The 22,446-nt window shown below is 40.4% G+C and overlaps 1 protein-coding gene across 3 annotated transcripts in view; it reads right to left on the bottom strand.

Annotated features, from left to right (window-relative positions):
• Positions 1 to 22,446, bottom strand: part of pvrl2l (PVR cell adhesion molecule related 2 like) — a 438,280-nt gene that overhangs the window by 242,721 nt on the left and 173,113 nt on the right. For all 3 annotated transcript variants that reach the window (XM_049603245.1, XM_049603247.1, XM_049603246.1), the window contains exons 2-3: positions 18,874 to 18,986; positions 12,532 to 12,775 (exon numbers count right to left, since the gene is read on the bottom strand). In XM_049603245.1, coding sequence (XP_049459202.1) covers positions 12,532 to 12,775; positions 18,874 to 18,986 — 357 coding nt within the window. The remainder of the gene's footprint in view (positions 1 to 12,531; positions 12,776 to 18,873; positions 18,987 to 22,446) is intronic.

Genomic DNA, 22,446 nt, shown 5'->3' with positions numbered 1-22,446 from the left:
GTGAGCAGCTGTTCAGCTACTTATGCACCTCACATCTTGGACTGAAAGAGAAATACACCATTGTCTCATACAAACTCCAAGTTTCTCTTTCACACATGTAGCACACAACAGAGGACTGTCTGTGCCAGAAGCATTGCTGAAAATACTCCTGGGTAGAGCATGCAGGAGGCAGGACATAATGTGGGTTACAACCCTGTTTTGTTGCCAGTTCTTCATTTGGTTATAAACAGAAAAGTGTCTGCCATTCCATAAATTTGTCTGACGATTACTGTGTCAGCCTTTACCGAAAGAAGTTCCCCAATCTCTTCATCTCTCCGGATAAGAAATTTCCATTGATGTCTTTGTGTAAATGGCTTTTCTTCTTCACCCACGGATGTTTGTTTTCCTCCAGTTTTCTGCGACCTTCGTGATAGAAATGTCATCCTCGCCTGTAGTGAATTCTCTTGACAATTACCCGCTCTATTCACACATGAGCTCAATCAGACGTTACATGAACTTTGATGTAGGGGACCGGCAGGATGAAATCAGACATTTGCGTTGTCACTTACAGCTCCTTCTGGGAATGTCTAGATAATTTCAGGTTTGCAGTACATGTGTGAAAAGTGCTATAGACTGAGCTGCAACAAGACAGATAGCTTATCTTTTAAAGGAAATCATGCATCTTACTATCAAAAAAGGCTTCTGAGGTACCAGCGATTTTTCTTCTTTTTATCATTAATATTTGGAAAAGGAGGCACACTGTGTGATAAATAAAAAATAAATAAAAATAAGATAAAAAACATTGGCATCGACATCAGCTATCAGCCAAATTGTTATTTCTATCAGTAAGGGCCCAGAATTTCTCAGTCGGTGCATTCCTGCTGGTAACACTGAAACTGAGCCTGCAGAGCTGACATATTTGGATTTAGCAGCACTGGCTGGTGGCACATATCAATGTTTCCTCCTTCTCTCCCTTCCTAAACATGGATTTATTCACTGGTGTATCCTGATGAAGGCAGCCAAGTGATGTATTTTTTTTTTTTTATATATTTTCTACTTTGCTGCATACATTAGCCAAAAATCAATAAAGGCTTCTGGATCTTGTTAAATTTTTTGGAATTCATGTCCCACCAGCTGCCCAGGTTTGTAAACATCTTCTCTCAGCTTGACACACTGCTGCTGAATATTTCCAGACATTGTTGGGGAAAACATCTGTTTGGCTCTCTACGTCTCCTTAACTGTTAACAATACATGAATATTCAAGGAACACAGGAATAGTTTATCCTGCAATTACTCTGCTGTGTGTGTTGTTTTGACAACTCATTACCGGCTGCTAGAAATGTTGACAAAATGCATTAATTGAAGCTTGAGACTAATTTAACTAATTTGAGCTTGAGAGTGCCTAAAATGGTAAAAAAAAAAAAAAAAAAAAAAGAATCAAATTAATGATAATTTCCAATGTCACAATTGTTATGCAAAAACCAAAAGGTAAAAACACATCGCTTTGACTTCTAAAGCGAGCTCAGACTTGCCTCTGAACACGATTACAAAAAGCACCTTGAGGCCTCACATTTCAAGCCCCTTTGTGCTGCTGCATTTAACCGCACTATGACTGATTCAGTGCCTCCACTCGAGGACAAATGTAAACTCAAAGGCATTTTTATTTTATTTTTTACCTTTCTCTGTCTGTTATCAACAACTCAACAATATAGAGGATGGTGGATGCTGTTCCAATTCACCAAGGTTGTTTGTACACAGCGGCATTTGTTATTGAAGATTCTGTGTATCTACTGACTGACACATTTTCACTGTATGGAGAATGTCTCATATACTTGTTTTGTTTAGGTTATCTCTCCTTTGCTGAGGATGCCAGTAACTCTGGAAGTCAAGATATTTCTATTTAATTAAGATATGGTTTATGAAAAACACCAATAAATATGCTGAACAAGTACTGGCTGCGGTGTGTTTTCAGGGCTGGAACCTAAAATGCATGGAGCACTGTCCTAGTAGGCCAAAAGGGATTACTTCTATTTAACCTTCTCTTTAACCTTTATTCAGCGAGGGAAGGTTTGTTTCGCACACGATTTCTTCAGAGCAAGACCCTGATTTTCACTCTTACACATTTTTTCCACCTGGGAGCTGACTGGTAGCCTGCAAACACATTCTTACTGCTACTGGCCAATGAGCAGCTGACCGGAGCTATTAGGATCATAATGCTTTAGTGAGAAATGCCTGGAGAGCAGATGCTGTGAAAAAGGAGATCATTTATTCCTATGTAAAGTGGCTAGAATCAATAAATCACCTACAGGAATATAAAGATGACTGAGGTTATAGTAACACAAACATTTCTCAGATGCAGAGCTGCCCTGGAGGTACAAAAAGTCTCCACAATAAAAACACTTAATACTTAACCCTTTGAAACCTGGATTGACATCACACACACACACACACACACACACACACACACACACACACACACACACACACACACACCTTTTCTAGCTCCTCTTTCAGCCCTTGGTATTTTTTGAGCTTCTTGTGTTCCTTCTTCTAGACGTTGCTGTCGTTTGCCACCACTGCCTTCTTCTGTTGTTTGTCCATGAAGATGATGTCTGGTTGGTTAGCCATCACCAGTTTGTCCGTCTGGATCTAGAAGTCCCACAGGATCTTAGCTTGGTCATTCTCAACCACCTTAGGCAGTGTCTTCCTTTCTGACCTTGGGACTTCCAGCCCATATTCAGTGCAGATGTTTCTGTACACTATGCCAGCCCCTTGGTTATCGTGTTCCATGTACGCTACTCCTGCCTCCTTCTTGAACCCTGCTATTATGTGCTGAACTGTCTCAAGAGCGTCTTTGCACAGCCTGCACCTGGGGTCCTGTCTGGTGTGGTAGACCCCTGCTTCTATTGAGCTTGTACTAAGTTCCTGTTCTTGTGCAGCCATGATTAGTGCTTCTGTGCTGTCTTAAGTCAAGCCTTTTCCAGTCACTGGTAGGATTTTTTGATGTCATCATCTGCAATGCTGCCTTCTGGTAGTTCAACCCCCTTGGTTCTGATTATCTTCCTGGTGTGATGAGGGCTTGTTGGGGCTTTGTACCCAATCTAAGAGTGTGAGGATGATGATGACATCCCCACTTTGACCTGTCGTCCTGGCTCCCCCTTGCAGTGGCATTTATTTTGTACCTCAATCTCTAGTTTTGAGAGCAGTTGCCATTTGTGGATGTTAGAACACTGGGCTTGGAGTTGTGTCTTTGTTGGGTTTCGAAGTATCCATGTATCCCACAACCTCTGCATGTAGCCCATCTCGCTGGGGTTACAGTATAGTAGCATTCCAACAGGTCCATATTCTCTGCTGTAGAACACCAATGTCTTGTTCCAGTAGCCCATTTCTCATCAGGTTGCCCTAGTTCCTCATCACTTGACACAGACCTTGTTGATCCAGGCAATGTCTCAGCTGGAATTACTTTGCATTTGTACTCATCCCAACATAGGCTAGCAGCATTAAAAACCTGCCTAAGGGTCCAGACTGGATATGTGTTGCCCCACCTTGACCAGAATCAAACCCCTGATCTTGTTTTTTTACTCTTGTTTTCTCGTTAATTATCAGGTAATTACTTTTTATAAATTTCTTGCTATTGTTAGTCATTTCTTAGAAAGCTGCTGATTGCCTTCTTCCCATGCTGTTTTTTTTTTCAAAGGAATCAAACCAATTTGTTCAGGATTCAAAGCGTTAAGAAATTGATTTCTTCATTCATCAAGACGGTAACATCACAGATACTGAAAGACTAGGCTTGCTTTCAAGGTTACAGAGACATAAAGGCTGAGACCACTTGCTTCAGCCTGGCTAACCATTTCACCAATTACACGACATGAAGGCTGCAATTTGCAACATGAGATAATTTTACACTCATCACTAATTAAAGCAAATGCCTTACGAATGACAGATACATGAACATGCAAGAGTCCTGTAGAACTGGTAGATTTATCCACAAAGAATTTACAGGTGACAATCTTTTGTGAAACATGACACTGCCACCATTTGGGATCAGAGTGTTGGATATGCTGACAGATTGCTTGTGTGAGAGAGACCCCTGAGTTATGTGCAATAAGGAATGAGTCCTGAAAATACAGAAATATTCCCATTACTTTGATTTGTTGGGAGGAAAGATGACAAGAAAAACTGTAAAACTCTTTCCACTGTGAAATAAACATCCTCAAACCTCCAGTCTGAAACACCTTGGCTACTACTTCCAACAGCACAACAATGAGGAGTTTCAGGAAATACAACCCACCAATGGTAAACCCTCCTCAGCTGCGAAGGTTGGCTGTAGCCCTACACTGCAACAACCAAAATTGGATTTTAAGCGTGGACAGCTGCAGGCCACAAAGAACTAATAAAGCTTCTGGCTAGATCTTACTGCACGAGAGAATCTCTGTCTTTCAGACACAACCTTGGGAAATAATCAGTCACAGCCATCAGAAGAACCCCAGGAGCTACACTTACCTGTGATTACCCTGACATTCACATGTAGCCACGCAGAAGAAGTCTGAATTTTGAGGAGCTATGCGGTTACCAATTTTGTGGCCTGTAACATTAAGTAATATAAGCAAAGCATTACTGTTCTCAGAAAGTAATATGTGAAGTGATAATATTACTTTTGAAAAGAGTGACGAATAATGAGTATGGTATTACATTTTTAAAGCAATGAGCCAAACACTGATTACAATGGATCTGACAATTTGGAACTGGTTCTCAAGTGAAAGCAGTTCTCGGTTCCCATCCCTAAAATGTAATACATTTAGCAAGTATAATATATGTTCTTTAAAATGCTGATTTGTGTACATAATAAGTACATATACACTGTAAAGTGAAGTGAGTGACACAGTAAAAGAAAAAGAAGTAAAACATGGGACTCAATCAGAACATGGCTTGTGGCTAATCTGCATTTTAATGTAGTGTTTTTTCAATGGGCTTCACTGTTGTTACTTTGCAAGAAAAAAAAAAGGTTGGCTCCACCCTGGGGTTATTTCTGCCAGACAGAAATGTTTACAGGAGCTTCACCTCAATCTGCCACTTATTCACTCTGTTGATCCGTGGACTTTGGCCAGTGACCCTCCAGTCTGCAGTCCACTCCTCCAACCTCTAGACTCTCACTGTCTCCCTCTCCAAATCCAAAACAGTGAGGACAATTTTTCTCTCTGAGGGCTTAACAACACCTCTAACATGCTACTGATCTACTAGACTCTCCCTCACCTGCAATTGTATTTTTGTCCTGCTGGCTACACTATATCCAATATGATGCAGTATAATTGGCTGCCATCCATTTTATATGGTCCCCATCCAGGACGATATTACATCATTCACTGCCAAGTGAGTTATTCTTTATTCACACCCCAATAAGTGGTAATAAGATTGGCTGGCAGTGGTGCTCTATCCAATAAGTTATAATACGATTGGCTGTCAGGATTATGTATTCATACTTAAATAAGTTGTGATATGATTGGGGTGCTGGTGGTTCTATATCCAATAAGAAATAATATGATTGGGTGCCAGCAGTTGTGGATTCAATAAGGTCTAATGTGATTGGCTCATATGGATTCTATATCCAATAAGGTAAAATATGACTGTCTTTCAGTGACTTTGAGACACTCAGTTTGCCAAGTACATTTACATGGACCAGAATCTGTCCCAGAGAGCTTGGCACTGCTGTAACTCCAGACAAAAGGCGAGTCAGTGAGCTTTCCAGCAGGTATTTCCCAGTCTACCTCTGCTACGTGCCAGCAGCAGCAGTTTAGGAGGCTTAGCCCACATCCATCTGCAAGCCCGCCAGAATATCGCGCCGTGTTTTCTCTGCAAGACAGCCAAGTTCTGTATCTCCTGTGTGCTCTGTTCCCTGCAAGGGAAGCTTCCACAGCGGATTTTGCATTGTTGTGTGAGGGTTTACTTTTAAAAACTACTGGGGGAAAATGTTACTGGCCCAGCTGAGGAAAGACATAAAAGGAATTGTAAAACATTTCTTTTCATAAATTATACTGGCTGCCACAATTGGGGAACCGTAATGAATTTATTTGAATTATTGCCTTTTATTGTGTCCCCGCAGTAGTTTACAAGAGAGTCTATGTGTGCTTTTTTAATGTAGGAGATAAAGATTCCCCAGACCCATATTTGAGGCAGCAATAAATTTTAACATACACAGTGTCACCACACCTGTACGCATGCTGTCAACTCTTTTAGAAGTCCAGCTTGTTGTCAAATCTTCCTTTCATTGTACAGCAACCAAAGAAATTGAATGTTAGGTAATTGCATCCAATTTGTGCAAGAAAAACACAGAAAAGGACTCCCACATCTAAACCTACTGAACAAAACTTACATGAGAAAAAAGTAAAAACCACTAAGCAGAATGCATTAAACTCTACAGAATATGAATTCAGTAAATGCACTGTTTCAGTTCAGAGTGCATCGTATTAGATCCTCCCCTGAGCACGCCAGTATGATAGGAGCTTTGAATATATGAGCTCTTTATCGTACAACCACTGACGCTACGGGCCATATACTGTAAGCACAGCACTTCCATATAACAATCAAGGGAACTGTTGTTATTCACATTCAAGCATGAAGTCTCTTCAGTGCTGTAAACTGCGAGAGAGAGAGACACCAGGCGTCTGATTCCTTTGTAAGCGGAGTGCAAATGGGAGGACATGTGGGTGGATGAATAACACCAGCTGTCTCCGATTACAAACAGGATGTGTCCCCTGCTAACAACAACTAAACCACCCAGTTTCAAAAATCAAGACACTGAGGTAACTTTAAGCAGTTCTCCAGATTCCACATGCTGGACTGTGTTTGTTAAATGTTTGCAATGGTTCAGTCTGCTGATGAGATAAAGGTTAACAGGTGTGTTTATAGTATCTTACCTCATGCTTATTACATATTACACGACTTATTTTTTCATTAGAGAAAGTGTTTTCAAAGTGTGACACCGTAGGCCTCCTTGCTCAGATAAAATTAAGACAGAATGTGGGAATATAGTTGTAAATTAGTGCATAGAAGAAAGTGTCAGTGTTCAAGGAATATAAAAAAAACACATTGATTGGAATTTATAAGACTCACAGTATTGAAAAAAATTGAGGAACAAAAACAAAAAATTATATTAATGGATTTTGACCTCTTCTAAAATTATTCTTTGTCCTAGTTCCATTTGAGGGGAATTTATGATATGCAAATTCCTCCCAGAAGAGCCCCGACCAGCCAGTGAATTTGAACCCATAACTCTCTTGCTTAGCAGCAATAGTGCAAACCACTGCACCATTTTATCGGCAATAGTTTTGGCACTACAGTTTCCATTATCTGGGAGCTTTGGGTAATGTAAACAGGCAGTGTAATGCTGCAATGGAGTCAGTAAATTCAGTGTGATGTGGGTTTTTTTTTCCATAAACTTTAAGTTTATGAATTTTTGAGTTATGGCCAAAAACAACCTTTGACCACCAAATTCTAATCAGTTCATTGTTAAGTCCAAGTCGATGTTTGTGCCAAATTTGAAGAAATTCCCTGAAGTCCTTGCTGAGATATAGCATTCATAAGGATGGGATGGACTTGGAATGACTTGCAGGCCAGACTCTAGACTCCCTCATGTCTCTAACACTTAAAGTGTACACTAAAGTTAACTGAAGTCCTTACAACAAGCTGTTCTTGTTATAAAGCACAGAAACTTTGTCATGTCTTGATACCTTTTCTCAGTGTATGTTGTACATTATCTGTGCAAATTCATCCTCTTCTTTTTACTCTGTACGATTTGTGATATATTATTTTGTGTGCTACTGTATTTATGTAATTGAATTATACCTGGAATTTTACTGCCTTCTTGGCAACTACTGAAAGAGAGACTTTATCTCAATTAGTTTTTATCTGGTTGAAGGAAAAAATAATAATAGCTGTTCCTGTTTGCAATTTGCCCTTGGACAGCTATCACCGGATTACTTTCACACTGAAGAAAACTTTAAAACATGATGACTCTACAGTAAGTTCTGGAGTTATAAGCAGCTAATTTTTGTATGATTTCTAAGCGGATTTGAACTTAATGATCCTCAGTGTGTAATTTACACTGAATTTAAAAATATGTATAACAGTTCTGTGTGTTCTCTTTTTTTCCAGCACATCAGCACTTACTTGTCTCTTTCACCTCACGCAGAATGTTTGTCTCATATGTCTCCCTCTGCTCCCCCCTGCCCTCCTGAGGAAGCACACCTCATAGTTTGAAAACTGCTGAATTAGATCTGTATACAGTTACGCATTTAACAGGTAGCCGAGTCTGTGTTTGTGAAGTCACAATAAAACTCCCTGAGAGAGAAATGTGATTGTATGCCACAGCTATCTGCTACATTTACATGCATAAGAACAGTCTATGGCAAGATTATGTTAATTGCCTTCATTTGATTATCACAATGAGGGTCCTTAAAAAGTAATTAATTCAGTCATTTGGTCAAATCAGATCCAACTCTAATTAAATTAAAAAAAGTGTTCAAATATGTCAAGAAGGTCACACCAGAGGTTGACCCTGTTGATGCGCGTGTGTACAAGAGTGACAACATAATGGCAAGTTATTTTTGCAAAGGCCAACATCTATTCAGCTACTTTAATGCTAAACCACTCACCAGGACAATTCAATGTACAACACAATGTTATGTAAGCAGGTCGACAAAAGCAACGAGGGAAAAATGACAAAACAGCAAAAGGGATGTTCCCCTGTAGCATCTGGATCTCACTGAGCCCAACAACTCTCTTACTAAACTAACCCAGATCTCATATATATTCATATATTTGGAAATACATTAAAGGTTCTGTATGTAACTTTATACACAACAACAATAATTTAATTTCCAATGGGTGAACAGATTGTAACGTAATTTATAAACTGAGATTTTTCCTGACTTTCTCTGTCTTCCTGTCTTAGTTGCCTATGAGAGCATGTGGACCGACTTCTATGTAAAGGATTTGGGCCAAAATTCCCAGAAAACCTAAAGGATGTCACGTTATGTTAGCTCCTGTGCTTTGCCTCCCTTTCATTCTGCAACAGCGCCAACAGTGTGCAACAGTAGCTAACGTTATGTAATAAATGAGTCCACACATGCTGTGTCAGTTATATACATTTTGCAGCAGCGGCCTGGCAAAAACAGATCTTCACGTAGTGCCCTGTAGCAACTTCAAATCAGAGCAAGACCAAGCACCAGAGCACCAGAGGTCTGATCCTGGATCACCCTCTCCACCACCCCAAGTTCCCTCAGCACATTTCTTTGCTGCTGTTGGCTTCCAAGCTGCAATGAATCCCAGGGCTGAGGGTTTGCACCAGCTGAGTTGCTACAGCAACTAAGGTCTGAGCTGCCCTCCACTCTTGGGTGATACACGTCATTTAATACATCCAGATTCAAGGGATTATCTGGCTGGTAAATTGGCTATCTAACAATATGCAAATTTCTTTATCAGCTAACTTCTGGAGCAACTTATGCCAGATCAATGCAGTGTAGCTAAATTACAGCTGGCTGGTTAACGTAGCTTGCTTGCTCACTATTGTTATTGCAAGCAAAATACTTTCTAAATGTATTTGTTAGTTGCTGAGGTTGCCCCCAGTTAACATGATACATTATAGGCAACTGACTTAGGTGTTATGACAATCTGTGTTGATTTAGCCAACAAAAAGATGTAACAGTACAAAGCCATTTCCACTAACCAAGAGCGATGCAGTGTGTGAGTTGCAGTTTACCTAACCAAGCCAGAGAGAGAGGTGTCACTACTTGCAAGGATTTCCTAGTCTGCTTTTTGTATATATATATACAGTACAGGCCAAAAGTTTGGACACACCTTCTCATTCAATGCGTTTTCTTTATTTTCATGACTATTTACATTGTAGATTCTCACTGAAGGCATCAAAACTATGAATGAACACATGTGGAGTTATGTACTTAACAAAAAAAGGTGAAATAACTGAAAAGATGTTTTATATTCTAGTTTCTTCAAAATAGCCACCCTTTGCTCTGATTACTGCTTTGCACACTCTTGGCATTCTCTCAATGAGCTTCAAGAGGTAGTCACCTGAAATGGTTTCCACTTCACAGGTGTGCCTTATCAGGGTTAATTAGTGGAATTTCTTGCTTTATCAATGGGGTTGGGACCATCAGTTGTGTTGTGCAGAAGTCAGGTTAATACACAGCCGACAGCCCTATTGGACAACTGTTAAAGTTCATATTATGGCAAGAACCAATCAGCTAACTAAAGAAAAACGAGTGGCCATCATTACTTTAAGAAATGAAGGTCAGTCAGTCCGGAAAATTGCAAAAACTTTAAATGTGTCCCCAAGTGAAGTCGCAAAAACCATCAAGCGCTACAACCAAACTGGCACACATGAGGACCGACCCAGGAAAGGAAGACCAAGAGTCACCTCTGCTTCTGAGGATAAGTTCATCCGAGTCACCAGCCTCAGAAATCGCAAGTTAACAGCAGCTCAGATCAGAGACCAGATGAATGCCACACAGAGTTCTAGCAGCAGACCCATCTCTAGAACAACTGTTAAGAGGAGACTGCGCGAATCAGGCCTTCATGGTCAAATAGCTGCTAGGAAACCACTGCTAAGGAAAGGCAACAAGCAGAAGAGATTTGTTTGGGCCAAGAAACACAAGGAATGGACATTAGACCAGTGGAAATCTGTGCTTTGGTCTGATGAGTCCAAATTTGAGATCTTTGGTTCCAACCGCCGTGTCTTTGTGAGACGCAGAAAAGGTGAACGGATGGATTCCACATGCCTGGTTCCCACTGTGAAGCATGGAGGAGGAGGTGTGATGGTGTGGGGGTGTTTTGCTGGTGACACTGTTGGGGATTTATTCAAAATTGAAGGCACACTGAACCAGCATGGCTACCACAGCATCCTGCAGCGACATGCCATCCCATCTGCTTTGCGTTTAGTTGGACGATCATTTATTTTTCAATAGGACAATGACCCCAAACACACCTCCAGGCTGTGTAAGGGCTATTTGACCAAGAAGGAGAGTGATGGAGTGCTGCGGCAGATGACCTGGCCTCCACAGTCACCGGACCTGAACCCAATGGAGATGGTTTGGGGTGAGCTGGACCGCAGAGTGAAGGCAAAGGGGCCAACAAGTGCTAAACACCTCTGGGAACTCCTTCAAGACTGTTGGAAAACCATTTCAGGTGACTACCTCTTGAAGCTCATGGAGAGAATGCCAAGAGTGTGCAAAGCAGTAATCAGAGCAAAGGGTGGCTATTTTGAAGAAACTAGAATATAAAACATGTTTTCAGTTATTTCACCTTTTTTGTTAAGTACATAACTCCACATGTGTTCATTCATAGTTTTGATGCCTTCAGTGAGAATCTACAATGTAAATAGTCATGAAAATAAAGAAAACGCATTGAATGAGAAGGTGTGTCCAAACTTTTGGCCTGTACTGTATATATATATATATATATATATATATATATATATGCTGTACATCCATTAGCTAAATGTGATTGAAAATGGAAGTCTCACCCACAGCCATAATCACTTGCTGATACTTTCTAGTTCACTGTTCCATGCTTTAAAGACCCAAATATAGAAACCTCGGCTCATGTATTTCCTCTAATGTAATAATAATAATTACATTAATTTATTAAAACAAAGTTGACCAATATCGAGAGCAAAACAAGCTCAAAAAATAGGTTAGCTCAACCTGAGGAATGAGATCTGGAACAAGGACTTGCAGTTTATCTTCTGTTGCAGATTGACTGCTGTGCAAATCACCTGTGATACTTTACATGTAGTGCCACATCTGAATCTAAATGTTCTCACCATTCTCCTTTGTGTTTCATTCTGCATCTAACCAGACTATACCCTGAGAATTCTCGTCAAGTGCTTTAAATTGCCTCTTCTTAGGGTTTGGGTCTGATGGGAACCTCTTTTGTAGAAAGCCACGATAAGCAGATGGCTGGGGAGGCACTTGTCAAGGCCGGTGTAGCAGAACAGCTTTTGAATGCTGGTCTAAAGCACGATCCTTTTTTTTTTTTGATAGATAAAAACATGACAAGTTATAGCTATATCTTAAATATACAGTTGTTTGTTTGCTTGCTTTTTTACTTTTCTGTCTTTTTTTTTTTTTTTTGCATTTTCACATTTATGTGACAGAGGACAGTGTAGAAACAGGGTAGAGTGAGAAAGAGAGGTCTCAAGACGGATGTTGCAGTTAAATGCCATCCACTGTAAACTTGTCGGTGAAGATTCTCAGTCATCCAGGTCATGGTAATCGTAAATGGTAATATCGCAGGCAACTGGACTTGCTTGCTTTTCTTAAAGACATTTCATCTCTCATCCAAGAAGCTCCTTCAATTCTAAATGACTGGTACGAAGTTGCAGGCTAGGTTCAGCAAGCAAGTCCAGTTGCCTACGATATTAGCACTTACAGCATCCACTGTAACCACTCGGCTACCAGGTGCTCCAGCAGCTGGCTGTTTACAGTAGAGAAACACGGTGTATTTAATGTTATGTGAACATATAAACACTCTACTTACCAAGCATGATGAGGGTGGTCGTCCCTTGCTCGTTTCCAGAAGGATAGGTGGCGTACTCGCAGGTGTAACGGCCGGCATCGGACATTTTCAGGTTAGAAATACGAATTGATGGGTTCTGAAGACTGTCGTGGAGGAATACAACTCGGTCCTTGAAGGACGGGTTGGGGAAACTGTGTCCATAGATAGGATGGTATACAGCGATGTTATCCCTCTGACCGTCGATAGGTTCCCATATCCAAGACACCTGATGAGAAGAGAGTTTGTGAACCAGCGGTTATTGTTTGCCCAGTGGGTTTTTGTGAAGTGCAATATCCTTTATTGAAGATTCAGGGCTGCATATGTCTAAATTTCAATTTAAAGCCGGACTAATAAGATTCATGAACACTTAGGATTTAGATTCAGACAACTTAATTAATCCCATCAGAGGCAACTGAACAGCTTGCCTTACACACATACTATGACATACAGTAACATACACACATAAAAATGAGTAATTAATAAAAATAGAAATACGCCACGGAGTCCAGTGGGATAAAGGAATCTATAAATGGAAAAAAATTAATAATAATTTAAACATAAAAAAAAAAAAAAAAATGAAAATAAAAACAATAAAATCAATAAATAAAACATTTAACAGATGAATCCATGGGGGAATAAAATATTTCAAATATCAGTTAGCCTTACAAGCAGGGAAAACAGAGTTTTCAGTTCCAGTCCCTTGTGTCACACATGTAATCTTAAAGCAGATTTCAACAATGCTATTTAAACCATTCTGTCTTTCAGTGTGAGGCCGTGAAACTAGCAGACACATGAAAAGTACAGGAGGTTCTTTCAAGAATGATAGTCTAACGCAGGGGTTTTAAAAGACTGTCACTGTGGGCCCCTCCTCAGACAACTGCGCCTCCCACCAACTGTAAAGCTCTGAAATGATGTAAACAGGAAGAATAATGTTGCCAATATTGCCAGTTCAAGTAAAACTTCACCCCCCAAATGACTGTTTGTGTTTATGAGTCAATTACTCATCCTGTGTCTCTCGCTGCCTTGATCCGTAGTTTGTATTTTTGCATGACATTGGTGAATCTGAACTAAACCTTTAAAGCACCACAGTCACACAATTTCATTAACAAAGTAACTGATCAAGGCAGTGGTAGACCAGCAGCTCCTGTGTTCAGAGAGCTAAAATTACTGTTTTTGTCAGTGGAGTTCGGCTTCGATGTGACCCATGTGATTCATCGAGAATTTCCTCTGTTTTTGGATTCTTCATTCTCTGTTTTCTTCACTTATTAAATGAAACACGGGTGAGTAACTGATATACTAATAGTCATTTTCTGGGAAAGGAATCCTTTACGCTGTGCATGCTGTTTATTTTAGACTATATTTGCTTTCATTTTGGCAAACTGGCACCACTGACAGCACGCCAAATTAGCTACAAGTAGTTCTGGTTTTCAGTGTACCCATGGATGTGCACACAACCATGACTGGATTACACTGATACTGAAGAAAACGTGATGAGTGTCTTTTGAGTATAATTTCTAAGCAGTTTAAAGATGCACATCCGAGATAATGATATCTTTGGAAGGTGTAAGTCTCACTGAATCTAATAATGTGCATCATGACTGCTGTGACACTGCTGTGTGTCACAGCCACTGCTGCAGGTCAAACAGTTGACTGTGTTGGTGAGCCAGAATAACTATCTGTGTTTACAGAAGATCTATACAATCAGCACAGTTTCAAGGTGGGCACCCAACATTAGGGTCACTAGTTCAATATCTAACCAATTGGTTCCCCCTCTGTTCCTGAGATATGATGTTGAGAAATGGCCAGATAAGTGTTTTCTGCAGAACATTATGATGTCAAATTGAAGCTGACCTTTGGATATAAAATGTCATCACTTCATTGTGTTATCCTATCACACATTTGTGTAAAGTTTTGTCATAATTAGCATATGAATTCTTGAGTTATGGCCAAAAACATATTTTGTTTTGGCCAAACAATTCTAATAACTTTATTCTTGAGTCAGAATGGATGTTTATGTCAAATTGAAAGAAATCCCCTTAAGATGTTCCTGAGAAATCAGTTGTGAGAATGAAACAGATGCAAAGTCACACTGACCTTGACCTTTGACCTCTGAAATACAATCAGGTCATTGTTGAGTCCAAGTGAATGTTGTGCTAAATTTGAAGAAAGTCCCTTCAGCTACTCGTGAGATATTGCTTTCACAACAATGACACAGATGTAAGGTCACACTGACCTTGACCCTTGGCCATTAAAATCTGAATAGTCTATACTCAAGTCCAAGTGAACATTTGTGCCAAATGTAAAGAAATGACCCCAAGGCATTCATGAGCTATTGTGTTCACAAGAATGAGGCAGTCAAGGTCAGTGACCTTGACCTTTGACCCTTGACCACCAAAAACTAATCATTCCATCGTCATATCCAAGTTGACATTTGTGCCAAATTTGGAGAAATTCCATTAAAGCGTTCTTGAGATTTTACGTTCACAAGGATGAGATGAGATGCATGTATATACCTCAGAGGCAGCAGTATGTAAATGATACACACACACACACACACATATATTCATTTATGTTTTTATATATATATATATATATATATATATATATATATATATATATATATATATATATATATATATACACACACACGCACACACACACACACACCACAATTTCAACACTGTGCTGTTCCACATTTCTTGAAACCTGAAATTATTTCACTTAAGGTAGCAAAATGTCAGACTCAATTAAAGCTGTCTGACTAAGGAGCCAAGAATCCATTGCAAGATAAAATTAAAGGTCGGTGAGACTTGCAAACACTCTGTCAAGGATCCTGTTGCCATTTCAAAGAACATTATTTGACAGAGAGTACTCTTTCAGCCTTTTCTTTTTTTGATTTCTGATATGTGAATAATATTGATATCTGGTGTGGCTGTGAGAGAGGCTACCACAAGGGAGAGTACAGTGATGTTATACCAGATTGATTTTCTTTTGTCTTCACTTACCACAGTGACAGTGTTAAATACAAACTGCTGGCTAAAGTGTAAGACCAGGACGGAGGGGAATAAAGTTCATCAATACACATTTAGCAAACATCTATTAAATTTATGACATCTGGAGGAGCAGGAGAGAGAAAGCAGAGAGGTTTGAAGGTTGCGGAGAGGAAAATGGGTTGTAACCCAGATGTCAGCACAAATTAGTGGCTCCCTCGTTAGCTATAGATTGCAGAGAAAATATCAATTTAGCCCGTCTGCAATTTCAGTTTTTGTATGTCAACAAATTGCGTATTGATTTCTTCCACAACTCAGAAGGGTGCAGATCACACCAGGACCAAAGCAGCAAACATCTCAAAGCGTTTGCTTTCGACTACTTTGTGTGTGCGTCAGAACAGTTGAGGTGGTGTCAAATCAGTTGTCATCCAGGGTTTGATAAAATAAATTGAATTCAAATAGTCGATCCGTGTGTAACAATGGAGCCAACTCCAGCAACTCTAAGCAAAAAAAAAGTGAAATATTTAAATACTGCTAAGAAACTTTTGCACTTTTAAGAAGTTTGATATCAATTTAATCTGTTTTCTGTCTAGACAATGATATAGTGGTCCAAGATGTGTTTAGCTTACTTTAGAACAAAGACTGGGAGCAGGGGGAATAAGATAACATAAGTATTCTGGCAGCTCCAATATATGTTGTAGTTAACATTTTGGACTTTGTTAGCTGGAAAACTAGCCACAAATACTTTGAACAACCTTGTGGGGTTTCTTCAAAGTTGCAAATATTTGTGAAGCTGGCAACTCCACCATGAGGGCAGGACTTACTGCTTGGAACCAGGCCCAGCTGTTGTTGCACAGTTAATGTTAAAGATATGTTAAAAATGCAGCTTATGATTAGTGTTGTTAGTAGGCAGAAAAGCCATTTTTCCTGCTTTCATGTTTGTGCAAAGCTGAGATAATGTCTTCTGGGGCTAAATCTGTTAAATGAACACATATACATGACGTTAATAATGATCCTATCTTTTGGAAAATTTGGAAAGTTAGGTGCCCCCACACCCTGCTCATCTACCTTCCAGAAGACTAAAGAGGTCAATATGCCCCAAACTAAGTGTTCATCAGATTTTCAACAGCGTCATTGTTCACTGCATCCCACTGGCCAGCTGTGTGGAGGTGAGAACTTTTCTCGTAAGAGCTCTTTTGTCATTCAGCACACAATAACGCTGTATGTAATAACAAGCACAGCACAATGAACGCCGTTCCCCTGCTTCCTTGCTTGAGCCAAACACTTCCTTGAGCTTCCTCTGCTGAGTGCAGTCACCAAGCACACACATTGCTGGTCAGTAAATAAGTATGATTATGACAAGTTGGATTTGAAGGGATAGTTGGGATCTTTTGAAATGGGTTGTATGAGGTACTTATCCATAGTCAGTGTAATACCTAGAGTAGATGGCAGTCAGCACACTTCCAGTTTGGAGAAACAGGCAGAAGTCCGAAACAGAAGCTAAGCTACGTATGTACTGCTGTGGACAGAGGGCAGCAAAAATATGTATTTTAGCCACTTAAAAAAATCAGTTTAAGTGTACTCTATGTTGAAAATATTTCTTCCACTCTACCTTGATGCAGACAGCCTGTTCCCTATCTATGCTCTTGTCAAAGCCACCAGACTCCATTGACAAACAGTAATTTTAGCTTGCTGAATACAGGAGCTGCTGGTTACTGCTGCCTCAGTCGGTCAGTTTGTTTGTTATTGTGTGACTTTGGTGAATCTGCACTAACCATTTTAAATGCCAAAGTCAAACTAACTAAGTGATCGAGGTAGTGGTAAACCAGCATTCCCTGTGTCCAGAGATAGAGATGTTAAATTACTGTTTTTCCTAATGGAGTGTGGCTTTTAAGAGAGCAATAAAACGTTTCACATCTGATATCACTGTCTGATTTCAAAGTAATGTGGTGAAAATATTCTACATACAGTATTCACTTAAATTGATTTTTATACCATCCACAGCAGTATGTTTCTCAGCTTTCTAAGCTGCTTGCTTCTTCAAACTGGGGGCATGGTGACTGACATTAACTGTAGCTAATGCACTGACTATGGATAAGTACCTCATACAACCCCACTTCATAACATCTGTACTATCGCATTAAGACAGAAGTGTCAAACCCATTTAGTTTATGGGCCACATACAGCCCAATTCGATCTCAAGTGGGCCAGATCAGTCAAACCAATGCAAAGTAACCTATACATAACAACACCTCCAAATTGTTCCCTATCTTTTAATGCAAAGAAGTACATTCTGAAATGTTCATCCACTTATAAAACAGATGATGAGCAGCCTACTCTGGGCTCAGATTTTACATGTCAAGTTCTCTAGTTTAATTTGCTCCTGAAACTCAGCACCTCTTGGTCTTCACATGGGCATCAATATTAATATAGCGCAAAATATATGTGCAAAGTCATGGAGTGGGCCAGATTGGTCCCTTTAGGCCTGGTCTGGCCCGTCGCCGTATGCTTGACACTCATGGTTAAGGTCTTAGTTGGACCTGGTATAGCTGTTTCCCCATGCTACAGAGTATTCCAAGAAGAAGGAAAATTCAAAGCAAGATCGCTTCTTTGTCCAACCTATTTCCCCCAAACATAACTGAGCTCAATATAACATCAGTATGAGATTTTGATGATTTCCTCATCCTTCTTAAATTTGGCTCCTGGTAAATAGCCTTCCTCTTGTCTCGGCCTGATCCTAATTTAAGATCTTAAAATGCTCTTTTTCCTCTCTTGCTGCAGTAATCTCTAATAGTCTGAAATAATCAGCTCTTGTAATATACAAAAGACAACTTAATTGGCAAACAAATGAGGCTGCTAAATTTCAGAAATTAGTCTCAATTAGATCAAATTCAGGTCTCAGCTCTGTGTATTTAATCTGTTGTCAGATTTGAGAAACCTCTGAGAGGCCTATGAGCACAGCAAAAAAAACTCCTGCTGATTTATTCTTTAGCTCTTTATTTCTCCTAAGGGGGAAACAGATCAGAATTTAGTAATCTCCAAAGAAGCAGATGATTTATTTCTGATGCAACAAAGAAAAGACCATGGTGAGCAGCAAACTTTTCCCTTCCTTTAACAAAGCAAAATGTGTGCCGTTATTTTGTTGTTGCCACACTCTTCTTTTGTCTGCACAAGAAAATGTCACAAAGGACAGCGGTACCTATTTGACCTCATCTTCTCTTTCAATCACTTCACTCCATTAGACACAACTACCTTGTCACTCTTACTTTGACACTCTGAGCTTCAGTGCATCAAAAGCCACAAAAAAACACAACGCCATGTTCCATCGTTCTACCTGTGTGAGTTTGGTCAGGCCGCCTCCATCGATAAATTCGCAGGTGAGTTTAACAGACTCTGTGGGATACGCCTCCAGCTCCTCGTCGACTCGGACTTTCTGAGCCCCGATACCTGGAGGCAGGAAAAAAGGAGATGGAGAGGGAAATTATGCATCGTCCATGAAACCAATACTGTTTGAATAATTTAACATGTTTGTTTGTATTGGAACTTAAAGAGGGACTTGAACAAACACAGACTGAGAGGGAGAAGATTGAGAGAGAGACACACAGAGAGAGAGAGCACTCTGGTAACAATGGAGTATTAGCATTTCATTATGAATCTGATGTTTTTTAAATTAAATTGCTGTGATTAATGTTTTTCCCTCCCACTCATTTTGGTATTGTCAGAAGGAAGGATCAACTCTCTGATTTTGTTCTAGACAATTTAAAACAAGGTTATAGAGAGGCATGAGGGAAACTGACAGATACAGAAATGAGGGGGAATTAAGAAAGAAAGTGAGAGAGAAAACTGAGAGTTCTTTCAAGAGACAGTAAAAGAGCATTTGAATCATGAGCCCTTTGATAACAAGCCTGAGGCAGCGTCTAAACCAGCTTCCCTTCAACTAGGTCCTCCTCATTACAATAAAGCTCGTCTACCAGGAGGCATCGCTAGGGGGCGAGCCTTCAGGAACACTGCAGCCGCTCCAGCTTTTTTAAATTCATTTGAAATATGGTGGAAGGCACCTGTGAGTTTTCGCTTGAGCATGAAAAACAGCGTTGAGAGAGTGGGGCCGGTCAGCCAGTTAGCTTCCCCATCTGTTCAAACTCAAAACAGAGATGAAAGGAGGATGGTCAGAGTCGAGCACTGTCTCAACACCTTGCACTACCTGCTGACCTGCAGGCTGTTGCAGAATACAGAGTTTAAATTGGACGAGTGGAACGACTTTTCTCAACGTTCGTCTCTTACTCTGAGATCAACGGAGTCTACTGTGTGCAGCCGCCTGCTGCCGGGGCCCAAATCATGTGTTGCAAGACTTCTTTTGAACCTCTCTTTTTACATTTTTGTAAGAGCGTAGCTGTGATACCCTATTTTTTTTTCCCAAACAAGATTCAGTGTTGCTACCAATCCTGTCAGGTCTCTGCGTACTAATACACTCAGGAGAGCCGGGCTTCCACTGAATCTCAGATGGATTTGACAAATAAAACTGATGTAGCAGAAAATACATTTGCACTTTCAACGGAAACTTCCACTAGTTTGCATGTGAGAGCAGCAGGAAACCCTGAGCATTCTGCTAAACAACAAGATGACAAAAAACAACTGGATACTTTATAATGGATGCAAGCCTTGTCTTTATTTCATTAGAAGCACTTCAGCAGCTAACTTAAATTGTCCCAGCCTCCTCGTAGTGGCTCCTTTTATTTTTTTGGAATTGGTTGTCAACAAGTAGCTCTCAAGCAGTGGGACAAATCAAAGCAGTTGTGCCATGTAAAAAAAAAAAAAGTATATATTTAAAAACAGCTAATGACATATTTCAAATTTGAAGAAATTAATGAACTTTAATGAACTTGTAATCCTCGTCATTAGGAGATGGAGGAAGAGAGAAAATGACTCAAAGAGAATAAATAAGAAAAACAAAACAAAAAAAGGATCAGAGAACTTGTAATCCTTTGTTAATGCAATCTAGTCCAGCTGCTGGATGTGTTTGGCAGCTTCCATCTGCAATCAAGTGACATTTCTAAAGAGTCTCTGATTGTTCGTGCCTTGGAATGGAGTCACTCTGCCACAATGAGCCTCATCATCAAATCTCTCGATGCTCACTTTAGTAACTCCAACACATAATGATGCTTTTGCTTTTTCTCCCTCCGCTTACCCCCGCTCCTTTAACTGCTCTCTGCTTGGCAGTCAGGCAGTGATCCAGACCCCTACCATGAACCCCCTGCTGACCCGGGATCAAATCCCACCAAGGTCTTTTCTCCACCGCCTCCCCTCTGCCCTCTCAGCCAGCCTCTGCGTCTGTAAAGATAAAATTCTTGCGGGGAGCCGGCCTCTCACTCTCTCCACAAGAAAAGGGGATAAGCGCTCGCTAACCGCTAGCTAGCCCCGGGTGGTTCCAGTGAAAAAGCCTCTTAGTGTGTGAGGGATTGATTAGGACAATATGCTACATGCCGCAGCATGGAGGTGAATGGGGCTGGCTGGGGTTTAGTCTGTAAATCAGCTGTAAAACACAGTCACAAAGAATGTGAAGTGTGTGTGTGTGTGTGTGTGTGTGTGTGTGTGTGTGTGTGTGTGCTGCAGAGAGTGTTGAGTTGTTTGGGATTTATAGCATGTATGCAGCCACGTGTCCACCCATGTGTGCACTGTGTGTTGTGAAGGTGTGTGCATGTGCAATTACTGTACATATGAGTGTGTGTTTGCATAAATCAGAGAATCTTGTAATGTAAGTGCAAATGAAGCTGACTCAGTCATTGAACCACAGCCTCTACCCTGAGGGAGACAATGGGCTGTCAAACTGGTTAGCCATTCCTACTGTAAGATAGTAGCGCACACAAACACACACACGTATATGCACACTACAGTAAAAATAAACAAGAATAGCAGCAACAGGCCAAAAGTTCATCTCAGTCTGTGTTATTTGCCTCCTCTTCCGTCACATTCTTCTCCTCCTTTTTTTCTTCTCTTGTGCACAAACACACAGATTAATTTCCCCCCAATTAAACACATCAACATGCAACTCCCACTGTGCAAGAAGAAGCAGAAACAGATACACACACACACACACACACACACACTAGACAGCCTCACCCAAGCCATGAATCACATAAAGCTCGGGGTTATTCATAGTGGTCAATGAAATCTCTTCTGTGACGCAGGAGGGAAAATATGAGAGCAGATACAGAAAGAAAAAAAGAGAGGAAGATGTGGATGATGGAGAAAGAAAAAAGAGGTGGTTAAAACTGAAAAGCGAAACACTGAAAAAGTCAGGAAGAGTGTAAAAGGTGTCCGAAAAAGGAGGGGAACGTGAAGAAGAATCTATGGAGAAGGATAAATGCAACAGAATAAAAGAGCAAGGCAGGAAAAAGTCTGGAAGAAGGTTTGAAAGAGTAAAGCAACTAAAGGAATGACTAAAGCAGAGAGACTGAAGGCGATGGAGCTGCAGGGGGAGACTGAGGGAGGAAACGAAGAGGGATGATTTAAAACCAGAGAGAGTGGAGAAGAATGAAAAGAGGCCACAGAGTGGAGATATGAGATATGACCATAAAGAGATATGAAGAGGAGAAAAAGTAAAACACTGAAAGAGAGAAAAGGAAGGGAGCAGAGAGCATGAGATCGCATCCGATATGATTCATTTCCTCAGAGTCTGGATCCAAAAAGCCCCATGGAGACCGAGCAGCCTAGCTCAGAGAGAGACGAGATGAGCGAAAGCAAGAGGATGAGGAAAGTTTCTCTCTGGCTGTTAGCACAGACCTACATGACCAACTTGCTCACAAAAAAGTTGCCACTTGTGGGCGTTTTGTTTTTTTTTTTTTTCCTCTCTTTTACAGGTCAAAAATCTGAGCTCATACTTTGCTGCTGTTAAACACTGTAGATACAT

Source organism: Epinephelus fuscoguttatus, linkage group LG17, assembly GCF_011397635.1.
Source record: "Epinephelus fuscoguttatus linkage group LG17, E.fuscoguttatus.final_Chr_v1".
Lineage (NCBI taxonomy): Eukaryota > Metazoa > Chordata > Actinopteri > Perciformes > Serranidae > Epinephelus > Epinephelus fuscoguttatus.
The sequence above is the reverse complement of the archived record's forward strand: the minus strand, read 5'-3'. Positions and strand labels throughout refer to the sequence as shown.